At 41.3% G+C, this 21,917-nt stretch overlaps 1 protein-coding gene across 1 annotated transcript in view; it reads left to right on the plus strand.

The window, feature by feature from the left end:
- The window catches only part of Fut10 (fucosyltransferase 10), a 72,197-nt gene extending 50,580 nt beyond the window's left edge, over positions 1-21,617 (plus strand). The window contains exons 4-5 of the mRNA XM_051182232.1: positions 4,670-5,505; positions 21,264-21,617. Of these exons, the coding sequence (XP_051038189.1) occupies positions 4,670-5,505; positions 21,264-21,497 (1,070 nt within the window). The 3' untranslated portion in view covers positions 21,498-21,617. The remainder of the gene's footprint in view (positions 1-4,669; positions 5,506-21,263) is intronic.
- The last annotated feature ends 300 nt before the right edge of the window (positions 21,618-21,917 follow it).

A 21,917-nucleotide genomic window follows, 5' to 3' on the forward strand; every position in this document is an offset into this window, starting at 1 on the left:
GTACACTTTAGTGTGTAAGTTTTGCTCATCAGCAGCTGTTTAAAGGAACTAATAAATGTATCAATGTTCAATAAACACAAAATAACTCAGAGTAATAAAAATTTTCAGCCCAAAGTTGTTACATGCAGAAGTGACTGTATAAACTGGTGAACATACACAGTCAGGTTTTTGTGCATCACCCTCTTCTCATTTCCATTTCACTGCCTCCCTTGTAATACACATTATCCTGGAGCTGAAGTTAAGTCATTCACTTGTTTTTTTGAAGCAACTCCCCATTAGAATGGTCCAGCACTGACACTCTGCTGTAGGCTGTGATGTGTAGAGATCCGTGGTGGTTTTGCTTTTCCTATTTCTAGGTGTTTTCTAACTAATTGTTAAGTCTAGGACAGTAGCTTATATATATATTATAGGGGCAAAGTGTCATTTTAAAACCTGTTTCCTGGAGGATTTTAGCTTGAGGCAATTAACAGAAGACTTATTTAATGTGATATTGTTAATGCTTAGGGATTTACAGTTGTGTTATATTTTGTGTATGTCTCAGGATAGATATCGAGAAATGCTTTTTTGTTCGGTTTTGTTTTCGTTTGAGACAGGGCTACTCTGTGTAGCCCTGGCTGTCCTGGAACCCCCTCTGTACACCAGGCTGGCCTTGAACTCAGAGATTCATCTGCCTCTGCCTCTGCCTCCCAAGTGCTGGGATCAAAGGAGTGTAGCACCACCTCCTAGTGCTGGGAAATGCTTTTCAAAACAGTAGACACGTGAAATATTTCTGGTAAGTTAGGTCCTTTAACTTCTCTCATTAGTAAAGTGACACATCTCACTAATGGGGACATTCTCCTACCCCTGCAGACTCAACAGAATTTAGAGAATGGGAACTCCACACTTGAACATTTAGCTTTTTTGGGGGGGGCACTGGGCATTGAACCTATATATATATTCTTGTGTATGCTAGGCACAATGTTCTGCCATTGAGGTAAATTCTCAATACTTGGCTTTGGAGACAGAGTCATGCTGTGTTGTTCAGGCTGTAGTCCAGGCTGGCCCTAAATGCATTCGTTCTCCCCAGTCTCCAAATTCTGGGATTATTGGTGTGTGCCACCATGTCCAGCTATGTGTATTGATTCTGAATAAACAAATATAGTTTTGCTTAGACTCTGCAAGGTATTGTTTTGTTTTGATTTTGTTATTGTAGATTCCATGTGTGAGGGGTTCATTATCTGCTGTCCTTTCTGACACTTGGATTCTATAGCTGCTCACCTAGGGGTACTACACACTTAAGAATAACAGGCTCTTTTCAGTCTAACACAACATGACTGGACCTTCACAGTTGTTGCAGAAACCTTGTTGTGGCTGTTTTTTCTACCTGCTGCATTTTACTTGTGTAGACAGCGGAGGCATAGCTCAGGCTCTCTTCACTCTATGAACATTGGAGAATGCTTTGTGGTTTCTGTGTCCTTTCTCTGTTGCACATAGTAAGGCTCCAGAGATGTATTTGTCTAGATGGTGAGGGAATGAAGGAAGAAAAATAGACAGATAGACATATGATTTGTTGGGATTGGGTAGTCTTAGCTCTCTGCTGAAGAAACTGCAGCAGTCCCAAAGCTCATTGTGATTATTATATTATATAGAGTTGAACAGCAGGGCTATTGCATACAGTTGAACAAGGAGGGAAGAGTATCATATATAGAAAAACAAGGAGGTGAGGTTTATGGTATTCAGGAGATAGGCTTAGCTAATTTCTGTAGACACAGTCTCTGTAGGGGAGCAGCCATCCAGCCATATGTATTCAAGGAGAGAAAGCTATGGAGGGTGTTTTCTGCATACACTGTCAACATCTGCCAACATCTGCGTGTGGATGATATGGGATGTCTTTGCCATTTGCCCATGGATCTGATGCTAGGGTTGTTAATATAGCCAAGCCAATGCCAAGAGTACCTCACAGACTCAGGGCTTCCTCCACTCCCTACACTGTTCTGTAGTTCAGACTTTTTGTTGTGCTTTCCATGATCTGGATTAAGAATCTCCTACGTACACCGAAGAGTTGTGGGCAGCCAATGGGTAGGAATTCCTTGCTCAATACCCTTGTGACTAATCCAATAGTTGATTCTAGACCTCTCTCTCTCTCTCTCTCCTCTTTTTCTCTTTCTCTCTCCCCCTCTCTCTGTGTTTAAACAGGGATCTCACTATGCAGCCCAGTATGATCTCAAGCCCTTGATCTCTCTACTTTAGCCTCTTATGTACTACGTAGGATTCTTTGATTTTACAAATGCTAGGAGTCCTAACCTTCCAGTAGATAGGATTCCTCACCCCCACAAATGCTGGGAGTACAAGTATGGCCCCCATGTATGTCTTGGGCCTTGTTTATTTTAATCATATCCCTTTCAGCCTCTAGGGCTACAGATTTGAACTACTCCTCTACTTTCTCTGAGCAGGGGTTTAATATTTTCTCCCGGGTACATGGCCTCCATCCCCTGTTGTGCCATAGGTAGAGTCTTGATGTTCAGTTGTTATGGGTTCCCTTTCCCATCATTAGTCTCTGCCAGCCTAGACTCTCGGAGCTTCAGCAGGTGAATGCCTTTCTTCCCAGCTTTCCCTTCTTGTCCTCCTGCCTTCCTGTGTTGATAGCTATTAACCTCCGTGAACAATCCCATCACACTCTCCTTTTCTTTACTATGTATGTTATATTTCAATCGTGTGGATGAGAATTCTTTTTGATGCTTAATATCAAATATAGCCAACACCAGCTATGTTCGCTCTTTCTGGTGATTGAGAACACAAGCCCATCACCGAGGTAGAGGTGTCTTTTTGGCAATTTCTCTGTGTTAAGTATGTAGTCTTTGACTTAATGTAATGTCACCTGTAAAGGTTTAACATCCCCCCCCCTTCTTTCTTCTTTGTCTTGAGTCACAAATGAGAAAAATACATGTGTCATGAAGCTCAGGAACACTGCTCAGTGTGTCACTGGGTTGAATTGTTGTTACATGTGACAGAACTAGTGAAGAGGAAAGGATTAGTGAGCAACACAGGTACACACACTAACAAAATGCCAAGGTGGTTATGTGTCAGTCCCCCCATCACTTTGCAGCATGTATGGGATGTTCCCTCATTACTCTGAGTATGTGTGGGATCATGCACTGATGGGAAACACGTCACAGATTCTGGTCGTTGCAGGGACCCTCTCACATGTCTATTCCAGCAGTGTGTGGTATGTATTGTCAGAAATGCTCTGTAATGCTCATACTTCATAGTCAGCCAGGTATGAGCTACATGCTGCTTCTATAAGCAGTAGTCCCTTCTCTTTGGATGTTATGTAGCAGTGAAGTTGGGCTTGAATTCCACATAGTTAATGGGGACCTTGGACTGTTGGCTTGGAGGTACAGTGTGACCCACAGGACCCTCACCCTGAATACCATGTGAACACAGTAGGTTTTGAGTAAGCCATTTCTGGTTGCCACATTAATTCTCACCAATTTGGACTAAAAGCCCATTTGATTACCTGACTTCTCATTGATGTACTGTTAGCATCAAAGAATTTGCATTTATTTGAGAGCATTTGTGCTAACATTAAGTAACCAATTTTTACTAGCCCATGAGAGACTATATAGTCTATGCTGCTGTAGTTGTTTGGTACATTTTAATCCCCCAGTAGGTGGTAGAAGAGACAGACAGACAGACAGACAGAGAGAGAGAGAGAGAGAGAGAGAGAGAGAGAGACAGAGAGAGAGAGAGAGAAAGAATGTTTTGGTCTCCCTGTTGTCTTGCATTAATGTTTAACAACCTCAAGCCGGTGTTCACCGTATCATTGTCAGGAAGGAGCATTCAGAAATTCCATATTGTGATAAAGTCTTAATTTTTCTTCCCTAGTCATAGAAATCAGTTCTTCCTGAGCGGATCTCTACCCACACGGTCAGGAAATAACTGCTGACCACATCCATCTTGTCTATCTGCATATTATCATATTTCAGAGGTTTTTTCCAATTAATCCTGTGGAAGCCAGAATCACTCCTAATTATAAGCCTGTTATGCCTCTTTATTTTTTGATGTACTTGTTAATTCATGCCTACCCCTGCAGCAGTCTGAACATAGTGCTGTTATCAGTGCTTTTGTCTTTAAAAGCCTCCTGTCTGCCTTTGACCAAGACTGATCACTCTGCTAAAATCAATCATTTTGGATTAAAAAAAAAATCCATCCTGCATATTTCTTGAGGCTACTCTCTCACAGTTCTTCCCCTCTTAACCCGATTAATCAATCTTCCTGGTTGCTTTTCTCCATTTGGGGCTTCCTTTTCCTGCTTTTCTCTTCTTAAGGAACTGTCTGTGTATCTTGATGTCGTAATTTCTCATTCAGTCTTTTAGACAATGCCTCTGGAATGAAGAACCATCTGTAGAAGGTAATAGAATAATGCCTCTGTTTAAATCTGCCCAGGCACTCCTCCTCATACTTTTTTTCTTTCTTTTAAAGAATGAAAACAACAATGCTTATATTTGGTGATTCTTTCCTTGTTAGATTTTGGGGTTCATGCTTCACAATTGGCTTCTAGATGCTTGCAGGGAGCCATGACATACACACTTATTATTTATAACATCTAACTCCTTTATATTATGATCTTACACTGAGATCCCAAACTTCCTTTGGACACATTCATTCATATTTTATTTTCTCCTCCTAGGTACTGACTTTAACATAGACAGTTTGCCTCTGCCTCGGAAAGCCTATCATGACTGGGCCCTTTTCCATGAAGAGTCCCCCAAAAACAATTATAAGCTCTTCCATGAGCCGGTCATCACCTTATTCAACCATACAGCCACGTTCAGCAGGCATTCCCACTTGCCGCTGACCACCCAGTACCTGGAAGGTGTTCAAGTCCTGAAGTCACGCAGATACCTAGTTCCTTTGCAGTCTAAAAACAAGCTAAGACAAAAGCTTGCTCCAGTGGTATACGTACAGTCAGACTGTGACCCACCGTCAGACAGGGACAGCTATGTTCGTGAGCTGATGGCTTACATTGAAGTCGATTCCTATGGTCAGTGTTTACAAAACAAAGAGCTTCCTCAGCCGCTGAAAAATCCAGCCTCCATGGATGCTGATGGCTTCTACAGGATCATCGCCCAGTATAAGTTCATCCTTGCATTTGAGAATGCAGTCTGTGACGATTACATCACAGAGAAGTTCTGGAGACCGTTGAAGCTGGGGGTGGTGCCTGTGTATTATGGATCCCCCACCATTGCAGACTGGCTCCCAAGTAACAAAAGTGCCATTCTTGTTTCAGAGTTTTCTCACCCCAGAGAACTGGCAAGTTTCATTAGACAGCTGGATCATGATGATAGATTGTATGAAGCCTATGTAGAATGGAAGCTGAAGGGCGAGATCTCTAACAGGCGACTTCTGACAGCTCTCCGGGAACGGAAGTGGGGAGTGCAAGACATCAACCAGGACAACTACATTGATACATTTGAATGTATGGTGTGCAGCAGGGTGTGGGAAAGCAGTAGGCTACAGGAGCAGGTAAGCGAGGGGAACTTTGGTGTGTGTGTGTGTGTGTGTGTGTGTGTGTGTGTATGTGTGTGTCCTGTCTCTGCCTCTCTGTGTGGTGTTGACCTTCTGTCTGTGGCTGCTGCCTGCCGCTGTTCTCCATTTCTAGCAGAGAGGTGTGCCACCCATGAAGGTAGAAGAAGGCTTTACTCTTTGGGGACACTGTCATACTTACAATGCAGGACCTTCTGAAGCTCTCTGGTTCTCCTTGCTTCTTCTGAAGGATACTTTTACTACAGGTGCTGGGCATTGACACATGGGGCTGCAGAAGAGGGAGAAGGTCTCCAAATCAGAAACTTAAGATGTCTGCCTGCCACCTGCATGAACAGTGCTATAGTCTGCCATCAATTCTGTTGTTCACTCAAGCCCATAGCCTGCTATAAGGAAACTCATCTTGTATGTGTGTGTAGCTACCTCTGTCTCCATTCTTGATCTTGTTCTCTCTGATGTACACTCATGCTTGCTAATATAATTTAGTTCTCCTAATCCTTAATTCTTGGGATCAGAGAATTTCAGATATTTAAGTTTTTCTATTCTTAAATTTGCATAGCCTTTACCCATTGAACATTTCTAATCCCCAAATCCCAAGCCTGAAATTAGAAAGTTTTGAGTGTTAGTTTGTTGCTCAAAAAGTTTCAGACTTGGGAACATTTTGGATCTCAGCTCTTCAGGTATCATGTGAGGGATGCTCCAACCTATGTGAGGATTTCAGATAACAATGAGGTTAATGTCACGGAGTAAAGACCACAAGAACCACCCAACAAAACAGGAGTACTCACTTGATAGTCTTTATTAAGCTGGCTGGTGACTGCCTGGAGAGAAACAGTTCTCACAGAGCAGCCTGACCACTATCTGCAGAGAGCTTTTAAAGGCAAAAACCATATTCAGGTTGTCAGTTGCCAGTAGAAGTAGAGCAAGCAAGCTGTTTAACAGAAGCAAAACAGCAGCAGTTGGGGGGACCATCTTGGTCTAAAGTCGCAAAACAGCAGCAGTTGGGGGGACCATCTTGGTCTAAAGTCCCTGGGAAAAGATGGGTAATTTTTTAAAGGAACTTTCCCACAGGAGGGGTTTAAGCAGGGAGTCAGCTCTGAGTCAGTCCTCAGATGCCTACAACAGAGACAGGACCTCACCAAACACTGAGATTTCTAGCTCCTTTATCTTGTACTACCCAGACCCCAGAATTGTGCGAAACACCTAGTTTATAGTGTTCTGCTACAGTAGAATACTTAGTGACTACTACCCTAAGGTAGGATATTAAACAAGGGCTATGTAAAAGAAAAATGTCAGCATTAATTTGTCAACTTAGTAAAACTGAAGTATACAAAACTTATAAAATGATTTTTCTATATTTTAGCAATAAACAATTAGATAAACAAATTGTTTAAAAATACTATTATAGTAGCATAAAATATGAACTAATTAGAGTTGTCTGACTAGTTTGACAACATCACACACCAGAAGTGAAAAATACTGTTAAGAGAAGCTGAGGAAGAGCTAAACCAATAGTCAGATAAATCATGCTAGTCCTAAGATTGATAGGGATTTAGCATAATCTTAATAGAATGCCTATATTTTTGTAGCAATTGGCAAATGAATATAAAAAAAACATATGTGGAAAAGTAGGAGACATAAACCAACATGAAATTTGCAGGTAAATGGATGGAGCTAGAAACAAATATTCTTTGTGAGATAATCTAGACCAAGAAAGACAAGCAAACATGGCATTTGTGGATGTTAGCTTTGAATCTTTAGATATTTTTGGAATTTCCATAGAAGCCAAGAAACTGGTAAGAGGCTTGAGGGGTTCAATGTAAGGGATATAGAGTACAGGTAACATGAAGGGGGAAGGGAAATAATGGAGCAAGAAAGAATAAGTGGGATTGCTAGGGTAGAAGAGGGATTATAGGAAGGGATAACTAACATTTGAGACCTTTGAAAAAGTCCTATGGAAACCTACTACTATAGAAGCATATGTATGTGTGTGCATACTTATATATGCACACACATATACATACATATATTAGATGGAGATACCCTTTAATATGAGCGCAGTGTCCCTTCTAGACCCTGTAGGCTAGGGATGAGTTACCTCTTCTTTTGGAGTTGTTGGTCCCATGGACCCGCCCCCCCCCAAAAAATCTTATAGGCTATTGCCATCACTGTTGATTACCTTCCAGAATTTGGGTAAGAGTCTTGCTGAAGACACCGTATGCTCACGCCATAGAACATGGAGAAATCAATCTGGCACTGACCTGGAAGCTTTATTTGTGTTGGAACAAGCTGTCCATGCTCCTTGAGGAGAAAAGTTACCCACCAATCTTAGATAGCTGTGAATTATATAAACTTATGTGACTGGCCTGTCAAGATATGCCCATTGGTATAACAGTGGCATGAATGTTATGGGAATAGTCAACCACTTTCTGATTTAAGGCCTTCCTCATAAGACAGTGTTTACACCTGACACCATTATAAGGGCCAAGAACACATGCTGTGGCTAGATAGAGCCCAGGCCCTAGGGGAGAACTTATAGATAGTATTAAACCAAGCCCTAATGACTTATCATTGTGCCCATAGATTAGTGTATCTCTCAACCCTATTAGAGACACTTCTTTTTGTAGTTTACGGTGATTAACAGAGACCCCACAACTGCTCAAGGAGTAGAGAATAAGAACCTTTGCTCTCAGCTCTAAATGGGATGTGTATATCATACTTCTCTTCCCAAGCCTCAGGGATCATTGCAGAAGAGGAAAGAGAAAGGTAGTAAGAGTCAGAGGCAGTGAGTCAGGGTTAGGGTTAGAGTTGAAATAGTGTTTTCTGAACACAGCAGGGTAGCTGCACATACGAATTTACAGATTATGACAGCACATACAAGACTTGTGCAAGCTCAAGACAGACAAATTTCAGCATGGAGTTGGGGGGGGGTCAGGCAGTTAGTAGTTGCTGGAGTCAGTTTTCTTTAAAGGTGTGACTCCTGGCAGGTAGAGCTATACTCCATTGGATGACCCCAAACCCATGAGTATATGAGCAGCATATATTAGACTGGATTGATTATTTAAAAAATAGAAGAACTCATGAGTATGTAGGGGGGCAGAAAGGTAGGTGTGGATCTGGCAGAAGTTGAGAGAGGACTAGGGGGTAAATTTCATCAAAATGTATTGCATTAAAATCTCAAAGAATTAATTGAAATTTAAGACTTCCTATATATTTTTGGCAAAGATTTAAAAATGCACACAGGAAAAAGATTGTCTGTTCAGTAAATTTTGCTGGCAAACTAGATATCTACCTGCAGAAGAATGAAATTAGACCCCTCTCACTTACCCGACACAATAATCAGTTCAAAGTGGACCAAAGGCCTTAATTTAAAAATGGCCAAAACTCCTAGAGGAAAATACTTCAGAGTATAGGATAGAAATAGGCAAGAACTTTCTAAATAGACCCACATGAGCACAGCAAATACCCTCAAGAAATGACAAATGGGATTTCATGAAATTAAAAAGCTTTTGCACAGCAAAAGAAACCACAAGCAGAGGCAACAGACAGCTTACATACAGAATGGGAGAAAATTGCTGTTGACTATATTCAGGCAGGGATGTTTGTGTCTGGAATATATAAAGAACAGCAAATATTAGTACTAGAAAGTAAAACAATAAATGGGTCAATGAAGCGAACAGACAAGCCCTAAAAGATGAAACACAAATGGCCATTGAAACATGAATTAAAAAGAAAAAAAAAAAACTCTACCTCATAGTCATCAGAAAAAGATAAATGAAAACCCTGAAATTCCATCTCCATTAAGAATGGCAGGCATTGTGAAAACAACAAATGATCCATTAAGAATGGCAGGCATTGTGAAAACAACAAATGATGATGAGGTTATGGTCATAACAGAACCCTGGTAAGCATGTAAATTAGTCCAGTCACAATGGAAATCAGTATGGAGGTGCCTCAGGAAGCTCTATCATATGACACAGCTGTACCACTTCTGGGTATTCATATATAGTACTGCAAATCAGTGTACCTCAGAGAAACTTGCACACTGATATTTGCAGCACCATTCATAATAACTGTTATGGAATCAGCCAAGTTGTCCAGCAGCAGAAGAATGGAGAAAGAAAATGTGGCGTAGACATGGAGTTTTTTCAGCTCTAGAGACATTAAATTGTCAGCAAAGAAATGGATGAACTGGAGAGAATCATGTTAAATGAATTAATCCAGTCTCAGATAAATGTCTCTCATATGTGGTTCCTTGATTATATAGATTCATAAAATCACATGTGAACAAATAAAAGAAAAAAACTGTCTAGGAAACAAAGGAACTTAATGGAAGTAGAAGGGTTTAGGGGAGAATAGTATGATATGGAGGGAATGATAGTCAATGTATCATATATAATTGTATAAAAATGCCTATATGTAACACAGGAGCAGGTACCATAAATATATGTGACCACATAGTTTTAAGAAATATATACTGTAGGGTTGAGGCCTCATGGCTTTTCCCTGTCCACTATGGCATGTTCATCGGGTCACCCTTGTTCAGCTCACATTCGGGTAATCATCTTGGTGAGACTTTATGGGGATAGCTTCTGATGTTACTAGGAGGCACAATCGCAGGGCAAACTCCTTGACCCTCTGGTTCCGACAGTCTTTTTGCCCAGTCTTCTGCAGGACTCCCCGAGCCTTAGGCAAGGGAGTGTTTTGTGTATTTGTAACCATTGGCACTGGGCTCCACATAAAGAACTATAGACAACCAAGGAATGCTGGGAGCAAGAGAACTAGTCTTCCCCAGGGTACAGCACACCAATTGGTTGGCCGGTGATAAATAGTCAGCCCTGACAAATGCATACAAGTAAGGTTGTATAGTCTGAACAGGTTATATCTAAGAATATATATGCATAGACATAAACATATATGCATGTCACGACAATTGTGAAGAAAGAGACCATGAATTTGAAGGAGAGCAGGGGAATTTGGTGGGAGGAAAGAGAAGGGAGAAATGTAATTACAATTTCACAAGTCATATTGTATATTTGTTATTATTTAAATTAGACATTATGGATCCTGTGTACAATTAAAAATATAGTCAGGATTCTCACCAGTGCTTTCCATATTGATATCATAAGGGGGATGTCTTCTGTCACAGGGATCATAATCACATGGTAAAAACCTATCCTAGCTTTTCCAGCTCCCAGAGCTTTTGGACCACCTTGTTCAGTATTACGCCAAGGAAGCTTGACATCTCTATTTACAGTAGGTTGTCAGCGCAGCCAAGTTCAAGGAGCCATTCAACATGTCACTAGCAACAGCTTCAGTTATCCTTGCTACAGCATTGAATTTCATGAGTGTGTCCCCTCCAGGTCTGTGAAAGCCATTCTATGTACGTTTTACCTCAGCCCACACGCCTCAAGATGGCCTCCATATGCTTCCTGAGTTCTGCCAGCACAGCCTGGTCAGGTCTGCCAGAGGATTCTTATGGTTCATCCAGGCTGTCGCTCTCGGAGCTGGTGATGGGTAGCAGCTATCCTTATTAATACTCTTTATCACAGCCGTGGAACATTTACTGTCATCAGGTAAAATATGCCCCAGAGACTACTCCACCTGGTCCCCACAGGAAGCAAAAATGGAAGCTGAATCTTAAGGACTGTGGTTTCATTAGGGAGGACCCAGGAGAGGGGGAGGGGAAGCAGTGGAAGAAGGTGGGGGGGCTGATAGGAGGTGACAGGGCCAAGTACTTTTTTTTTAATATTTATTATTTTTTCTTATTTTACATATCGATCCCAGTTCTCTTCTCCCTCCCATGTCCCCCCCCCAGCTTCCCTCCCATCCCACCCCCCCCCCACTCCACAGGGAGGGTGATGCCTTCCAGGAGGGATCATCAAAATCTGTCAAGTCATTTGGAGTAGGGACTAGGGTTTTTCCCTGCCTCTAGGCTAAGGGAGTATCCCTCCATGGGGAATGTGCTCCCAAAGTCCTTTCCTGCACCAAGGACACATGCTGGTTCCATTGTCAAAGGCTCTTTAAGCTGCCCAGGCCTTCTAACTGAGACCCATGTTCAGGGGGGCTGAGTCAGTCCAATGCTGGTTTCCTAGATATCAGTCTGGGGGTCCATGAGCTCCCCCTTGTTCAGGCCTGCTGTCTTTGTGGGTTTCTGTAGCCTGGTCTTGACCCCTTTTCTTATCACTCCTCTCTGTCTGCAACTGGATTCCAGGAGTTTGGCTCAGTATTTAGCTGTGGGTGTCTGCTTCTCTTTCCATCAGCTACTAGATGAGGGTTCTATGATGGTAGATAAGTTAGTCATCAATCTCATTATTAGGGAAGGGCATATATGGTAGCCTTTCCATTGTTGCTCAGATTGTTAGATGGGGTCACTCTTGTAGGTCTCTTGGACATTTCTATAGAGTCAGTTTTCTCTTCAAACCTATATTGGCCCCCTCTATTATTTACTTTATATACCAACCACAGTTTCCCCTCCCTCCTCTCCTCCTGTTCCCTCCCCCGACTTCCTTTCTACCCCCCTTGTGTGCAGAATAATGCCATGGGCACTTAAGTGCTTCTTATTCAAATAGCAAGGAGCTTTATTTTTGCTGGTAGTCCAGTCTTTACAGCCATGCCCAGGGATCCCATCTGTCACTGAGTTCCAGAATATCTTGTTGTACTTGCTGCTTGCTGGAATTGGGCCTTCTTTACTCAGCTAAACCATTTTTTTCCCATCTATTAAAGTCATAATTTCCAAAATTTGGTTATTGTTCTCTTTATCATTTTAATTTTTCTTTATGAATCCATACCATAACACAAAATTATTATTTTCATCTTGTGGGAATTCAGGAGAGAATGGAATTAAACTATGTTTCTAGTTAATACTGTTTTACTTGGAAATGTCCATTTTATTTAATGAAAAAAAATGCTGTAAAACTATTACTAAGGCAGTTCCCTCATCTTGGACTGTCTTACTTCGATAATGGCCGTCAATAAAAGACATTGCCTTTGTCATATGCTTGCAGTTTGAACAGACAGCATTGAGTAATTATGGAAATTAACTTTGATGGGCTCTGTGAAGGAAAGATTCTCTGATAGGGAACATGAATATTTACAGTACAGATTCTACTAGAACCTTCCAAAGGGCAGTCCTCATTATTGGCAGAAACTTTTCAGTACAATTGCCACAGTACTGAGGATCCCAGCTGTTAACAGTGGCCCCATTAATTATCCAGAGACTGCACACTCCAGTAACTAAAGATAGAACTAAATGGAGTTGGAGTCACATTTCAGGATTTTCTGACAAGATATAGCTTTTGGTACAAAGTAAGCAGCCTCATCATAACCGTAAGTCATCAACTGGACATTTGCCAGCAGAGAATGAATTCCTTTATTCTTTTGAGAGAGAGAGAGAGAGAGAGAGAGAGAGAGAGAGCGCGAGTGTGTGTGTATACATTTATATGTGTGAGTATGGGTATGTGTACCACAGAGGAGGTGTGGAGGTCAGATGACAGCCTCAGGCTGGTTCTCATCTTCCACCATATCTGTAACAAGGCCTTGCTGTGTGGCACCACTGTGTACACCAGGCTAGCTGCCTATGAGCTTTTGGGGAGTTCCCTGTTGTGGCCTCCCCTGTCACCTCAGCAGCATTGGGTTCACAGGTGTACACTATCACATACCCAGCTTTCCATGGCTTTTAGGTATTTCAACTCAGGTCGTAAAGGTAAGCGCTTTTGCTCCCTGAGCCCTCTCCTCAGCATTTAGTCCTTGTTATTTCTGTGAACAAACTTTTATCTAACATCTACTGAATGTATAAACTAACATTTCCTGTATTACAGACACTAGCTATTAAAAGTTATCCATGATTATATCCTGGGTCAAATGTCTTAATGTTAAACAATATTTTATGTAATTGAGATGACATTGAAGGGTTTAGAATGCTTAATGCTATAGGAAGATAGGGGATATTTCTGGCCTGACTGTACACGAGAATTTAAACATTTCCTATTCTTCCCACTAAACAAAGCAGCCTGACTTCAGGCTACTAGGATTTACTGTAACAAGAGTTGCCTGGAAATTTCTCTGCTTTTTATGTTATAGAAGATGTGAGGGAACAGTTCCAAGTTGGAGACTGTTGGTAGCTTCACAGCTCCCACATATAAACCATGCATGTCCTTGTTTGCTTTGTCTTCTCTCCCCCTCTTGAAGTGGTGGTTTTAAAATCATTGGCGGATGGGCTGGTGAGATGGCTCAGCAGGTAAATGTGCTTGTTGCCCAAGCCTGGTGACCCGAGTTAGAGTCCTTAGGACCTATGTCGGGGAAGGAGTGGCCTGACTTCCCAAAGCTGTCTTATAACACCCATGTGTGCAATATGGCATCCCCTACCCTCCCTAAGCAGATACATGTTAATAAAAGTCCTAGAACATGAATGGAAAATAGCAGAGGCCTCACCGGGTTCAACATCCATTCAGCTACGAAAACTTAGTGTTTCCATTGGACTCTTAATAAAATCACCCTAGCACACCTACTTTCTCCATTATCCACTGTGGATACTTAGCACGTCACTGGTAATAATTTTACACGCTTTCTCTGAGAGTGTCGATGTCTGAGTCATCTACTATTCTGTTTCTGTTCATTTCTTTTTCCCTTGGCACTGCTTACTTAGCTATTGCCTTACTTTCCATGTGCCCCATGGTCCTTGACTGATTGCTCGTGCTGCAAGCAACAGGACAGACATGGAAGTAGTCTAACATTTGTATTTAAAAGTGGATATGATTCACTCACTACCTGGCTTTAGTCAGTCTAGTTAAAAGTGGAACTGTATTTTGAAGTTGTGTTTATCTCCCCCCTCCCACTCCACCCCTAGTGCTATAGATCACTGTCTGGCCTTTGTGCATATCAGACTCTACCATTGAGCAGTGGTCCCAGACCTTTGTTGCTTGCTTTTATTTTCCATAGGCTTCATTGTTTTCCCTCTTGCCATATAGTAAACTGCTGTGTGGATTTTGATGTAGTACACTCATGATGGGCATGCTGGGTTCTTTGTCTTGGAAGCCTCAAACTCAGGCCAGCTGTGTAGACTTTCCTGCATCTCCTCCCCATGACAGACTATATTTTGAATTTCCTGGTGGTTTGAATGGGAGAATTCCATGTCTCTCACCAATCGCAGATGACTTGTAGTGTCACCATGGCCTGCTAGTCACAAAATCATTTCTAGATTTTCCTCAACCATTAGAAAGATGATTTTCATTTTGTTTTCCCTGTGGAAGTAGATCCAGAGTTAGAAGGATTTTCTTAGGATCCTTTAGTGGCTCAAGATAGTTTTCTTTATAAGAAAAATCTGGGATTCATGAACATCCATCACTCTTATACTGTACTAAAGAGGGGGACCCTTTGGGCTTTAGTTTTACTGCTCCTTGGGTATTTAATATAGCCCACAGAGTAGAACAGATGGGCATTTCACTTTTATTTGCCCTTGGGCCTCCCCACTGTTCCCCACTGAAAATGTAGGGCATTCTTGACCTTTAGGAATTTGGGGAAATTTTTTGATGATTCCTTGTTAACTGTGTAGTAGCCATCTCTTTCCAGTTTAATGCCCAAAGCTACAGTTCACATTTCATATTTCCTGGGAAGGTGTTCTCACTCTTGGCAGTTCGGTTCCTAATAAACTATGGAAGAGTTCGGAATCTTAGGACTTTCAGAATCTTTTCTCTTTATTGGCCTAAGAGCCATATTCTCTTTGGAAGCAGAGTCTTTTAAAATCGTATTTTAGAAACAGCTGGTTTTTCTACTCAAGTCCTGGAAGGAGATGCAGAAACTAAGTTATTTCTAAAAATACCATAACCATTTCATCAAACACACTTCAGGTCATGTTGTGAGATGTTTCTGGTAAAACTTAGATGCAACAAGTACATTTCATGTATTTCTTTTCTCCCTAGTATTGCCGTCAGATGGAACCTAACACTACACCATTCAGTGGACCCCTTCTCTTGAGTGGCAGGAAAGTGCATTTATTACCAATGGCCTCATATAAACATCTGTGCAAGGTCCTGGTTGAGGAAGACTCCCAGTTATGTTACCAGTTACTAGCTGGCCAATGATTCAGATTAGGCAAGTTGTCCCTGTTGAATTTGCAGAACTGGTGGTGATTTTATTACTTTTTAAAGACAGCTTAGTTTATCAGTTTGGGCAGTTATGTGGTGATTTGTATGCATGTGAGTTCTTAGCTGCCTGCCTCTGGTTCTTTCACTGCTGAGAACATGAACCACTGCCTCTGGTTATCACTCTGGTATCCCTTTCACAGCATCTGTTTAGCTCCTGCCCAAGTGTAGCCCAATACAATTCCTGGCCAAAGCAACCCCAATCTTGAGTCTAAGTCTCAGCATTTCTTCATAGTCTGCAATTTGGGTCTCTGCTCAGAAATGTCTTGGTAAAGAACTCTTGCTGTGGTATTATGAGGGAAGGTCAAGAGTTAGGGATTTGGGAGAGGGGCCCTATTGTCAAAAAGGCCACTTGCAACATCTAGTTGCTAACATTTCAGAAAGCAGTCTGCAAGCTGCTTGTGACTGCTTAGTGAAAAAGAAATCAAAAGAAAAACGTGGGCTCTTAAACTGACCATGACCACAAAACGAACAGGTAAACTGAAAGGAGTAGGTGCTGTTCGCACCCTTTTTGCCACACAGTGGACAGAAACTAATAGGTAAACCCACTTAGTAAATTCATTTAGCTGTCTCCTTTCTCACACACACACATCTGGAATCTTAGGTCCCACAAACGGCATTTAACTGACCCAAAGTTAAAAACCATCAGAAATAGAGTGAGTATTTCTTCCTCCACTGGTCCAAGGGAGTGAAATGCAGTCTTCATTTCATGTCCACTCTAATAAAAACCTCAACAAAGTGTCAGAGACAGCGTGTGACTGTCCTCCCTCTTTTGTCTGCCTTTGCCTGTTTTAGTTACTTAGGGTTGGGTATGGAAGGTGATGCTTAGACTCGGGTTTATCTTTTAGACAGGAATAGGGTATGGTTGGGAAAGGTATGGTTTAGAATGGATATAGGTAGATTAGCCTATCTTCTTGTGAATTATTTAGTAAGAGTGAGATATTAGTATTATACAGCTTACATTGTTTTATATTCTTATTTGTGGTAAAATTAATATGTAAAATTAAGTTTATATCCCCTTCCCAGAAAAATTGTATATTATATTTTGTCATATTGTGTGAAATCTTTCCATTTATGATGTTTTATGCACATTATTCTTGCCATATCCTATGTATGTATACTTTTGCTTGTATTCAAGATATTTTGTATATTGATACAATTTGGGATATTTATCATGTTGCCCTTTATAGTTCTACCTCTTGTCTAGATATTTCTACTCTACCTCTATTTTAGGGATTTACATGTATATATATGTACATAGTTATATTGTTTAGTTATTTATCCCTGCTTTACTCAAGGAAGTTTTACTCAGTTTTTTTTTTTTTTTTTTTTTTTTTTTAGCTAAGTTCCTGAGTATTACAGATTATCTTCACCCATGTTTCCTTTACTTATGGGGTTAGTCAGACATTGATACTTAATCTTCAGTCACTTCATAGACATGCAGAACATGGCATTTAAATGTTTTAATATTAGTACTCCATTGACATGAGACACTGTTGCTACTGACAGCACCGTGCACTTTCCCGAAAATATGTTGGACACTGTTGTTGCTCCTTCTGGAGTTCATCCTCACTTTGGCTAATGGCCTCTTGGGCAAAGAACTGCCCCCAACCTTGACTACTGATTTGGACATGCAGTCCTATGTGCTTGCAGGAGACAAATATAGAAGACTGCTGAACCTTGCCAAGTCAGGGTAAGACAGCCTTTCTACCTCCCTGCTGTTGCTGTGGTCTGTCAAGTACTCTTGTCCTTAGCCAAAACTGGCTGTGAGACCTAGGGTGACTGTCCAGGTAGCTTGCTGTTTTTTTCCTCACTGCACCTTTTGGAAGTTGCCCATTTGCACTTCCTGTCTACCCTAGTATTGTTATTTTCCTTCTCAGGTCTTGATGAGGTTGAAGATTACACTATCACAACTATTATTCTCTCTTCCTAGTTAGATATATTAGGTATTAGCCTTAAGTTTTCCAGCTTAGGACAACTCTATTGTAAACTCCATTATGCCTTCACCCTAGGAGTAGATATGTTTTCGATTCTCCTTTTCTTAGAGCACACTTGTTATTCACTGTTTTGTATATAGTTTTGTATCAAGCCTAAATCTTTTCTTTAGACTAAAAGGGGAATTGTAGTGGGATATTCACTTTGTCTCCTTTTGTGGCACTGACCACGCCCATTGTGGGGGTGGAGCCATGGGTGGAAGTGACAGGTGGAACTAGGTCTGAGGAAGAGCTGAGCAATGCTCTCTTGCTGGCGGACACTGAGAGGAGAGCAAATGGTGGGACCTGCTGGTGTTCATCTGTCTAGGTTGTAAGTTATTTCTCCCTAAATAAACATCTGTTTGGCCTAATTGTTTATCCTGATCCTTATTAAACCACATAATTTTCCCCTTATTACAAAGCTCTGCTCTCCTCCCCTGTACTCTGGTGTTGGTAAAAGTCTCCCCTCTCCCCCTCCCTGTTTTCCTTCTGGTCTCTACTTCTTCATCTAAGGAGATGTGCTGGGAAAAGCACTAACATTAGGCCACACCTTACTGGAGACAGAGATGGTGCTCCAGTAACAGTGTCAAAACTAATAGAAACCAAATTAATAGATGGAAGAGTGGGGGAAGGCTTGCCTTCCCAAGTAAACTAATTCATACTTCCCTTGATGGTCCCTTCAGATGTTTAAGATAAGTTGTTCACACATAGCTCTCTTCTCCCTTAAATTCCCCAGTGTCTTCTCATATGTTTCCCATGAGCAGTTTAAGGAAAAGAAAGTATATTGACCTGACCATGGGTAGCTTCAAAATTTCTATTTTGATCTACTGCTCTGCTTTCTAAATTTGAGATAGGTTAGGATTATAATAATTACAGACTTGATACATTACTGTTACTGTTTATACTGGACAACTTATTTTTAGAAAAAGATACTGATGAATATAGGTGAAAGCCTCAAATAATCCCACACATTTAAAACAAAGCCAATGATCTTTCTCTTCCTTTCTCTTTTTTTCTTCAGCAGCCACAAGAATAGCTGTATAGCATACTGTGTCTTGTCCCTTATACGTACAGCTTTTCGTTTCCTTCTAACTAATAATTATTTTTTATTGTTGGATGACTTGTCACTAAGTCTTTGCTGAGCCCTCTCTGATGAGTTGCCGTGCTCTGGGTATGATGGTCAATGGAGACTGTCAGCCTGGCAGTCCTGAGATGCCTAGATTATAAAGCACAGCTGGTGTGTCTGTGAGGACATTTCCAGAGAGGTTTAGATCGAGAGGGCTTGTATAGGATCGATGGCTTAACCTTAAGACTCTATTGTAAAGTGGGAGTGGGTGAAGGACGTGGGTCGCCGATGGTGTATTTTCAAGGTATAGCTTAAGCCAGCAAGATGGCTTGGTGGAGAAAGATGCTTTTATTCCTGACCCTCTGAGTTTACTCTTTGTAACCTACATGATAGAAGGAAAGTACCAACACATGCAAGTTGTCCTGTGACTTTTCTGTGAGTGCCGTGACACCTGTCCCCTTTAATAAATAAATGAGCATCATCTAAACAAGAAAGTGCCTATCTTTCTTGGCTTCTTCCTGTCTGCATCCAGCTTCTCAGCTAACTCTCAATCCTGTTGCACCATGCCCTGTGTCATGATGGACTGGAACCTCCAAAGGCACAAGTTAACCAAATCCTTCCTTAAGTTTTTCTATGAAGTGTTTGCTCACAGTAATGATGAAGTCTGACCACGTGGATGTTGTCTAGCCATGTGACCGTGCCTGTGAGCACTGTTGCTCTCTGCACTGTATGTGGATGTCAGCCTGTGGTAGCCTTCCATGGTCCCGTAGGAATTCCCTTCTTTCCCATGTTAACACTGCTTTGTGGTTATCTCCGTTCGCTCCCTCGTTTTGGTTGGCCACAATCTCCAGTGGCTTTCCTGACAAGTGTGTGGGGGTATCTTCCTTCTTTGATAATGTTTATGACACAGCTTAGCCAAATGTAACTATGGGAGCATCAATTTTCCTGGGAATTTTAAGGCATTTTGCTATTGCCTTTAAAAAAAATTTTTTTTTCCTGGAAGGAATTTTATTCACAGAAGAGTTACAGTGAAAAGCTGATGCCTGTATACACTTTACCTAGCTTCTCCTGATGCTAACTAATATTTTATATAACTACTATAAACATGTCAACACTAAGAAATTACTATTGGTATATCACTACTAACTAAATTACAGATTTCAGGCATGTTCCACTGCAGAGAAACTTTTTTTTTTTTTTTTAATTGGCAATCAGTTTTCTTTAATGGAATAGTATGTCAGCCATATTCCAGGGCAGGTCCCAGGAGTAATTGGCTAACACAAATCAGGCTGTTTAAGGTTTTTTTTTTTTTTCCTTTCCAACATAATATATTTATTGATTATTTGGGAATTTCACACAAAGCACCCCAATCACACTCGGTTCTCATTCCTCCCAGGTCTACCCTCTTACCTTTATGCCCCCCCAAAAATAAAAATAAAAAAATACATCAAGTCCAATTTGTGTTGGCCATATACTCATTGGAACATGACCAAACTCCCAGTGGCCAGTCCCTTAAAGATTACTGAGTCATTTTTAACTCCATTTAAGGTTTTTTTTTTTTTTTTTCCAGGAGGGGTTAGAGGATTCTGGGTTCATATGTTGCAGAAGGGGTGGGGAGGCTACAGGCCTATTTTTTTTTTTTTTAGACAGAGTTTCTTTGGAGCCTGTCCTGGAACTCTCTTTGTAGATCAGGCTGGTTTTGAACTCACAGAGATCCTACTCCTTCTGCCTCCCCAGAAGAGACAGAAAAAACAAAGTTTCATGTATGTGTGATGGGGAGATATGAGGGCTAGGAAAGTGTATGAGTACTTGGTCCCCATTTGGAGAAACTTTGGGAACAATTAGGAGGCGTGGCCTTATGGGGGAGGTTTACTGCTTAGGACAGGCTTTGAGGTGTCACTCACACCATTCCTAGTGTGCCCTCTTTGCCTCCTACTTGGAGATGAAGGTGTGAGCTCTCAGCTGTTCCTGTTGCTGTGCCTTTGCTACATTATCAAAGAGTAACCCTTTGAAACTGTAATCCCATTAAATACTTTTTCCTTTGTAAGTAGCCTTCATCCTGGTGTTTTGTCACAACAATAGAAAAGTAACATTACATCAAAATTTCAAGAGCTATCTTAATCTCATTAAAAAGCTTCCCTATGCAGAGGAAGATGGGGCACTGGCATACAGGAGAAGAGTAATTAATTAAATCAACAAGCAGGAGAGGGAAGAGAACTCTGGGGGAGAACTAGGCTTTGTCTTAGGTGTGCTGATATATTGTTTTAGGACAGTACTTAGAATACCACTTCCCATCTCTGTAAAATATGGTGGTTGTATTTGTTTCATTTGATTGTGAGGTCAGCTAGGACCTGTAGAGTGTCCAGTGCATAGAATAGTCTCAATAAATGTTAATACTATCCCTTTGGACATTTCAACCACATAACTGCCGAGACCGTGGAGGGAAGGCATTTGCTTTATGGAAAGTGTACTGTGTCCTCCTATTGAGTGGCAGAGATATGGGGACTGCATTTCCTTATCGTTATGTTTGAAACTCTTTTTCTCCTTCTCTCCATGCAGGGCTTACCACCCAAACAATGGAAGGCAGACGTTAGCCACCTGAGTTGCCCAGAGCCTACCTTGTTCGCCTTCTCATCTCCAGCATCTCCAGCCCTGCATGGGCGATCGTTGAGAGACCTGTGGTTGCCCAGCTTTCAGCAGTCTAAGAGAGAAGCCCAAGCACTAAGGTGGCTGCTGGATAGGAATCAGAATTTTTCATCTGAAGACTTTTGGGCCCTAGTCTTTAAGGACTGATTTTAAAAGGTACTATAACAACAGAATTAGATTAAGTTTCTTGGATGCCTTAATATTTGGAGATAATAGCTATTCCATTGAATATCCCTTAGAGTAAAAATTAATTGCAACAGTTTTCACACAGAGCCCTGTCAAGTAATATCTGTAATTATTTTTAGAGGTTTCCTCTGTATTTTTATACTAAAAAAATGACTTTTTTAGAGTGGACACTGGTTGCCTTCGGTTTATGTGTTTGGACCCATGTACTCCTGTCTTCTGTGGAAGCTGACCTAGGGTCAAGTGCTTTCCTAGCTGCAGCTTGAGCTGTGGATGTGCTCCTTACTCACCGCCCTGTCAGCCGCTCACTAGTATTTGGCAAGCCCAGTTTCTTGATGCTGAGAATGAATGAATGAAACACATTAGAACTTGGCAATGAGAGAT

Source organism: Phodopus roborovskii, unplaced genomic scaffold (assembly GCF_943737965.1).
Source record: "Phodopus roborovskii unplaced genomic scaffold, PHOROB, whole genome shotgun sequence".
NCBI classification, from domain to species: domain Eukaryota; kingdom Metazoa; phylum Chordata; class Mammalia; order Rodentia; family Cricetidae; genus Phodopus; species Phodopus roborovskii.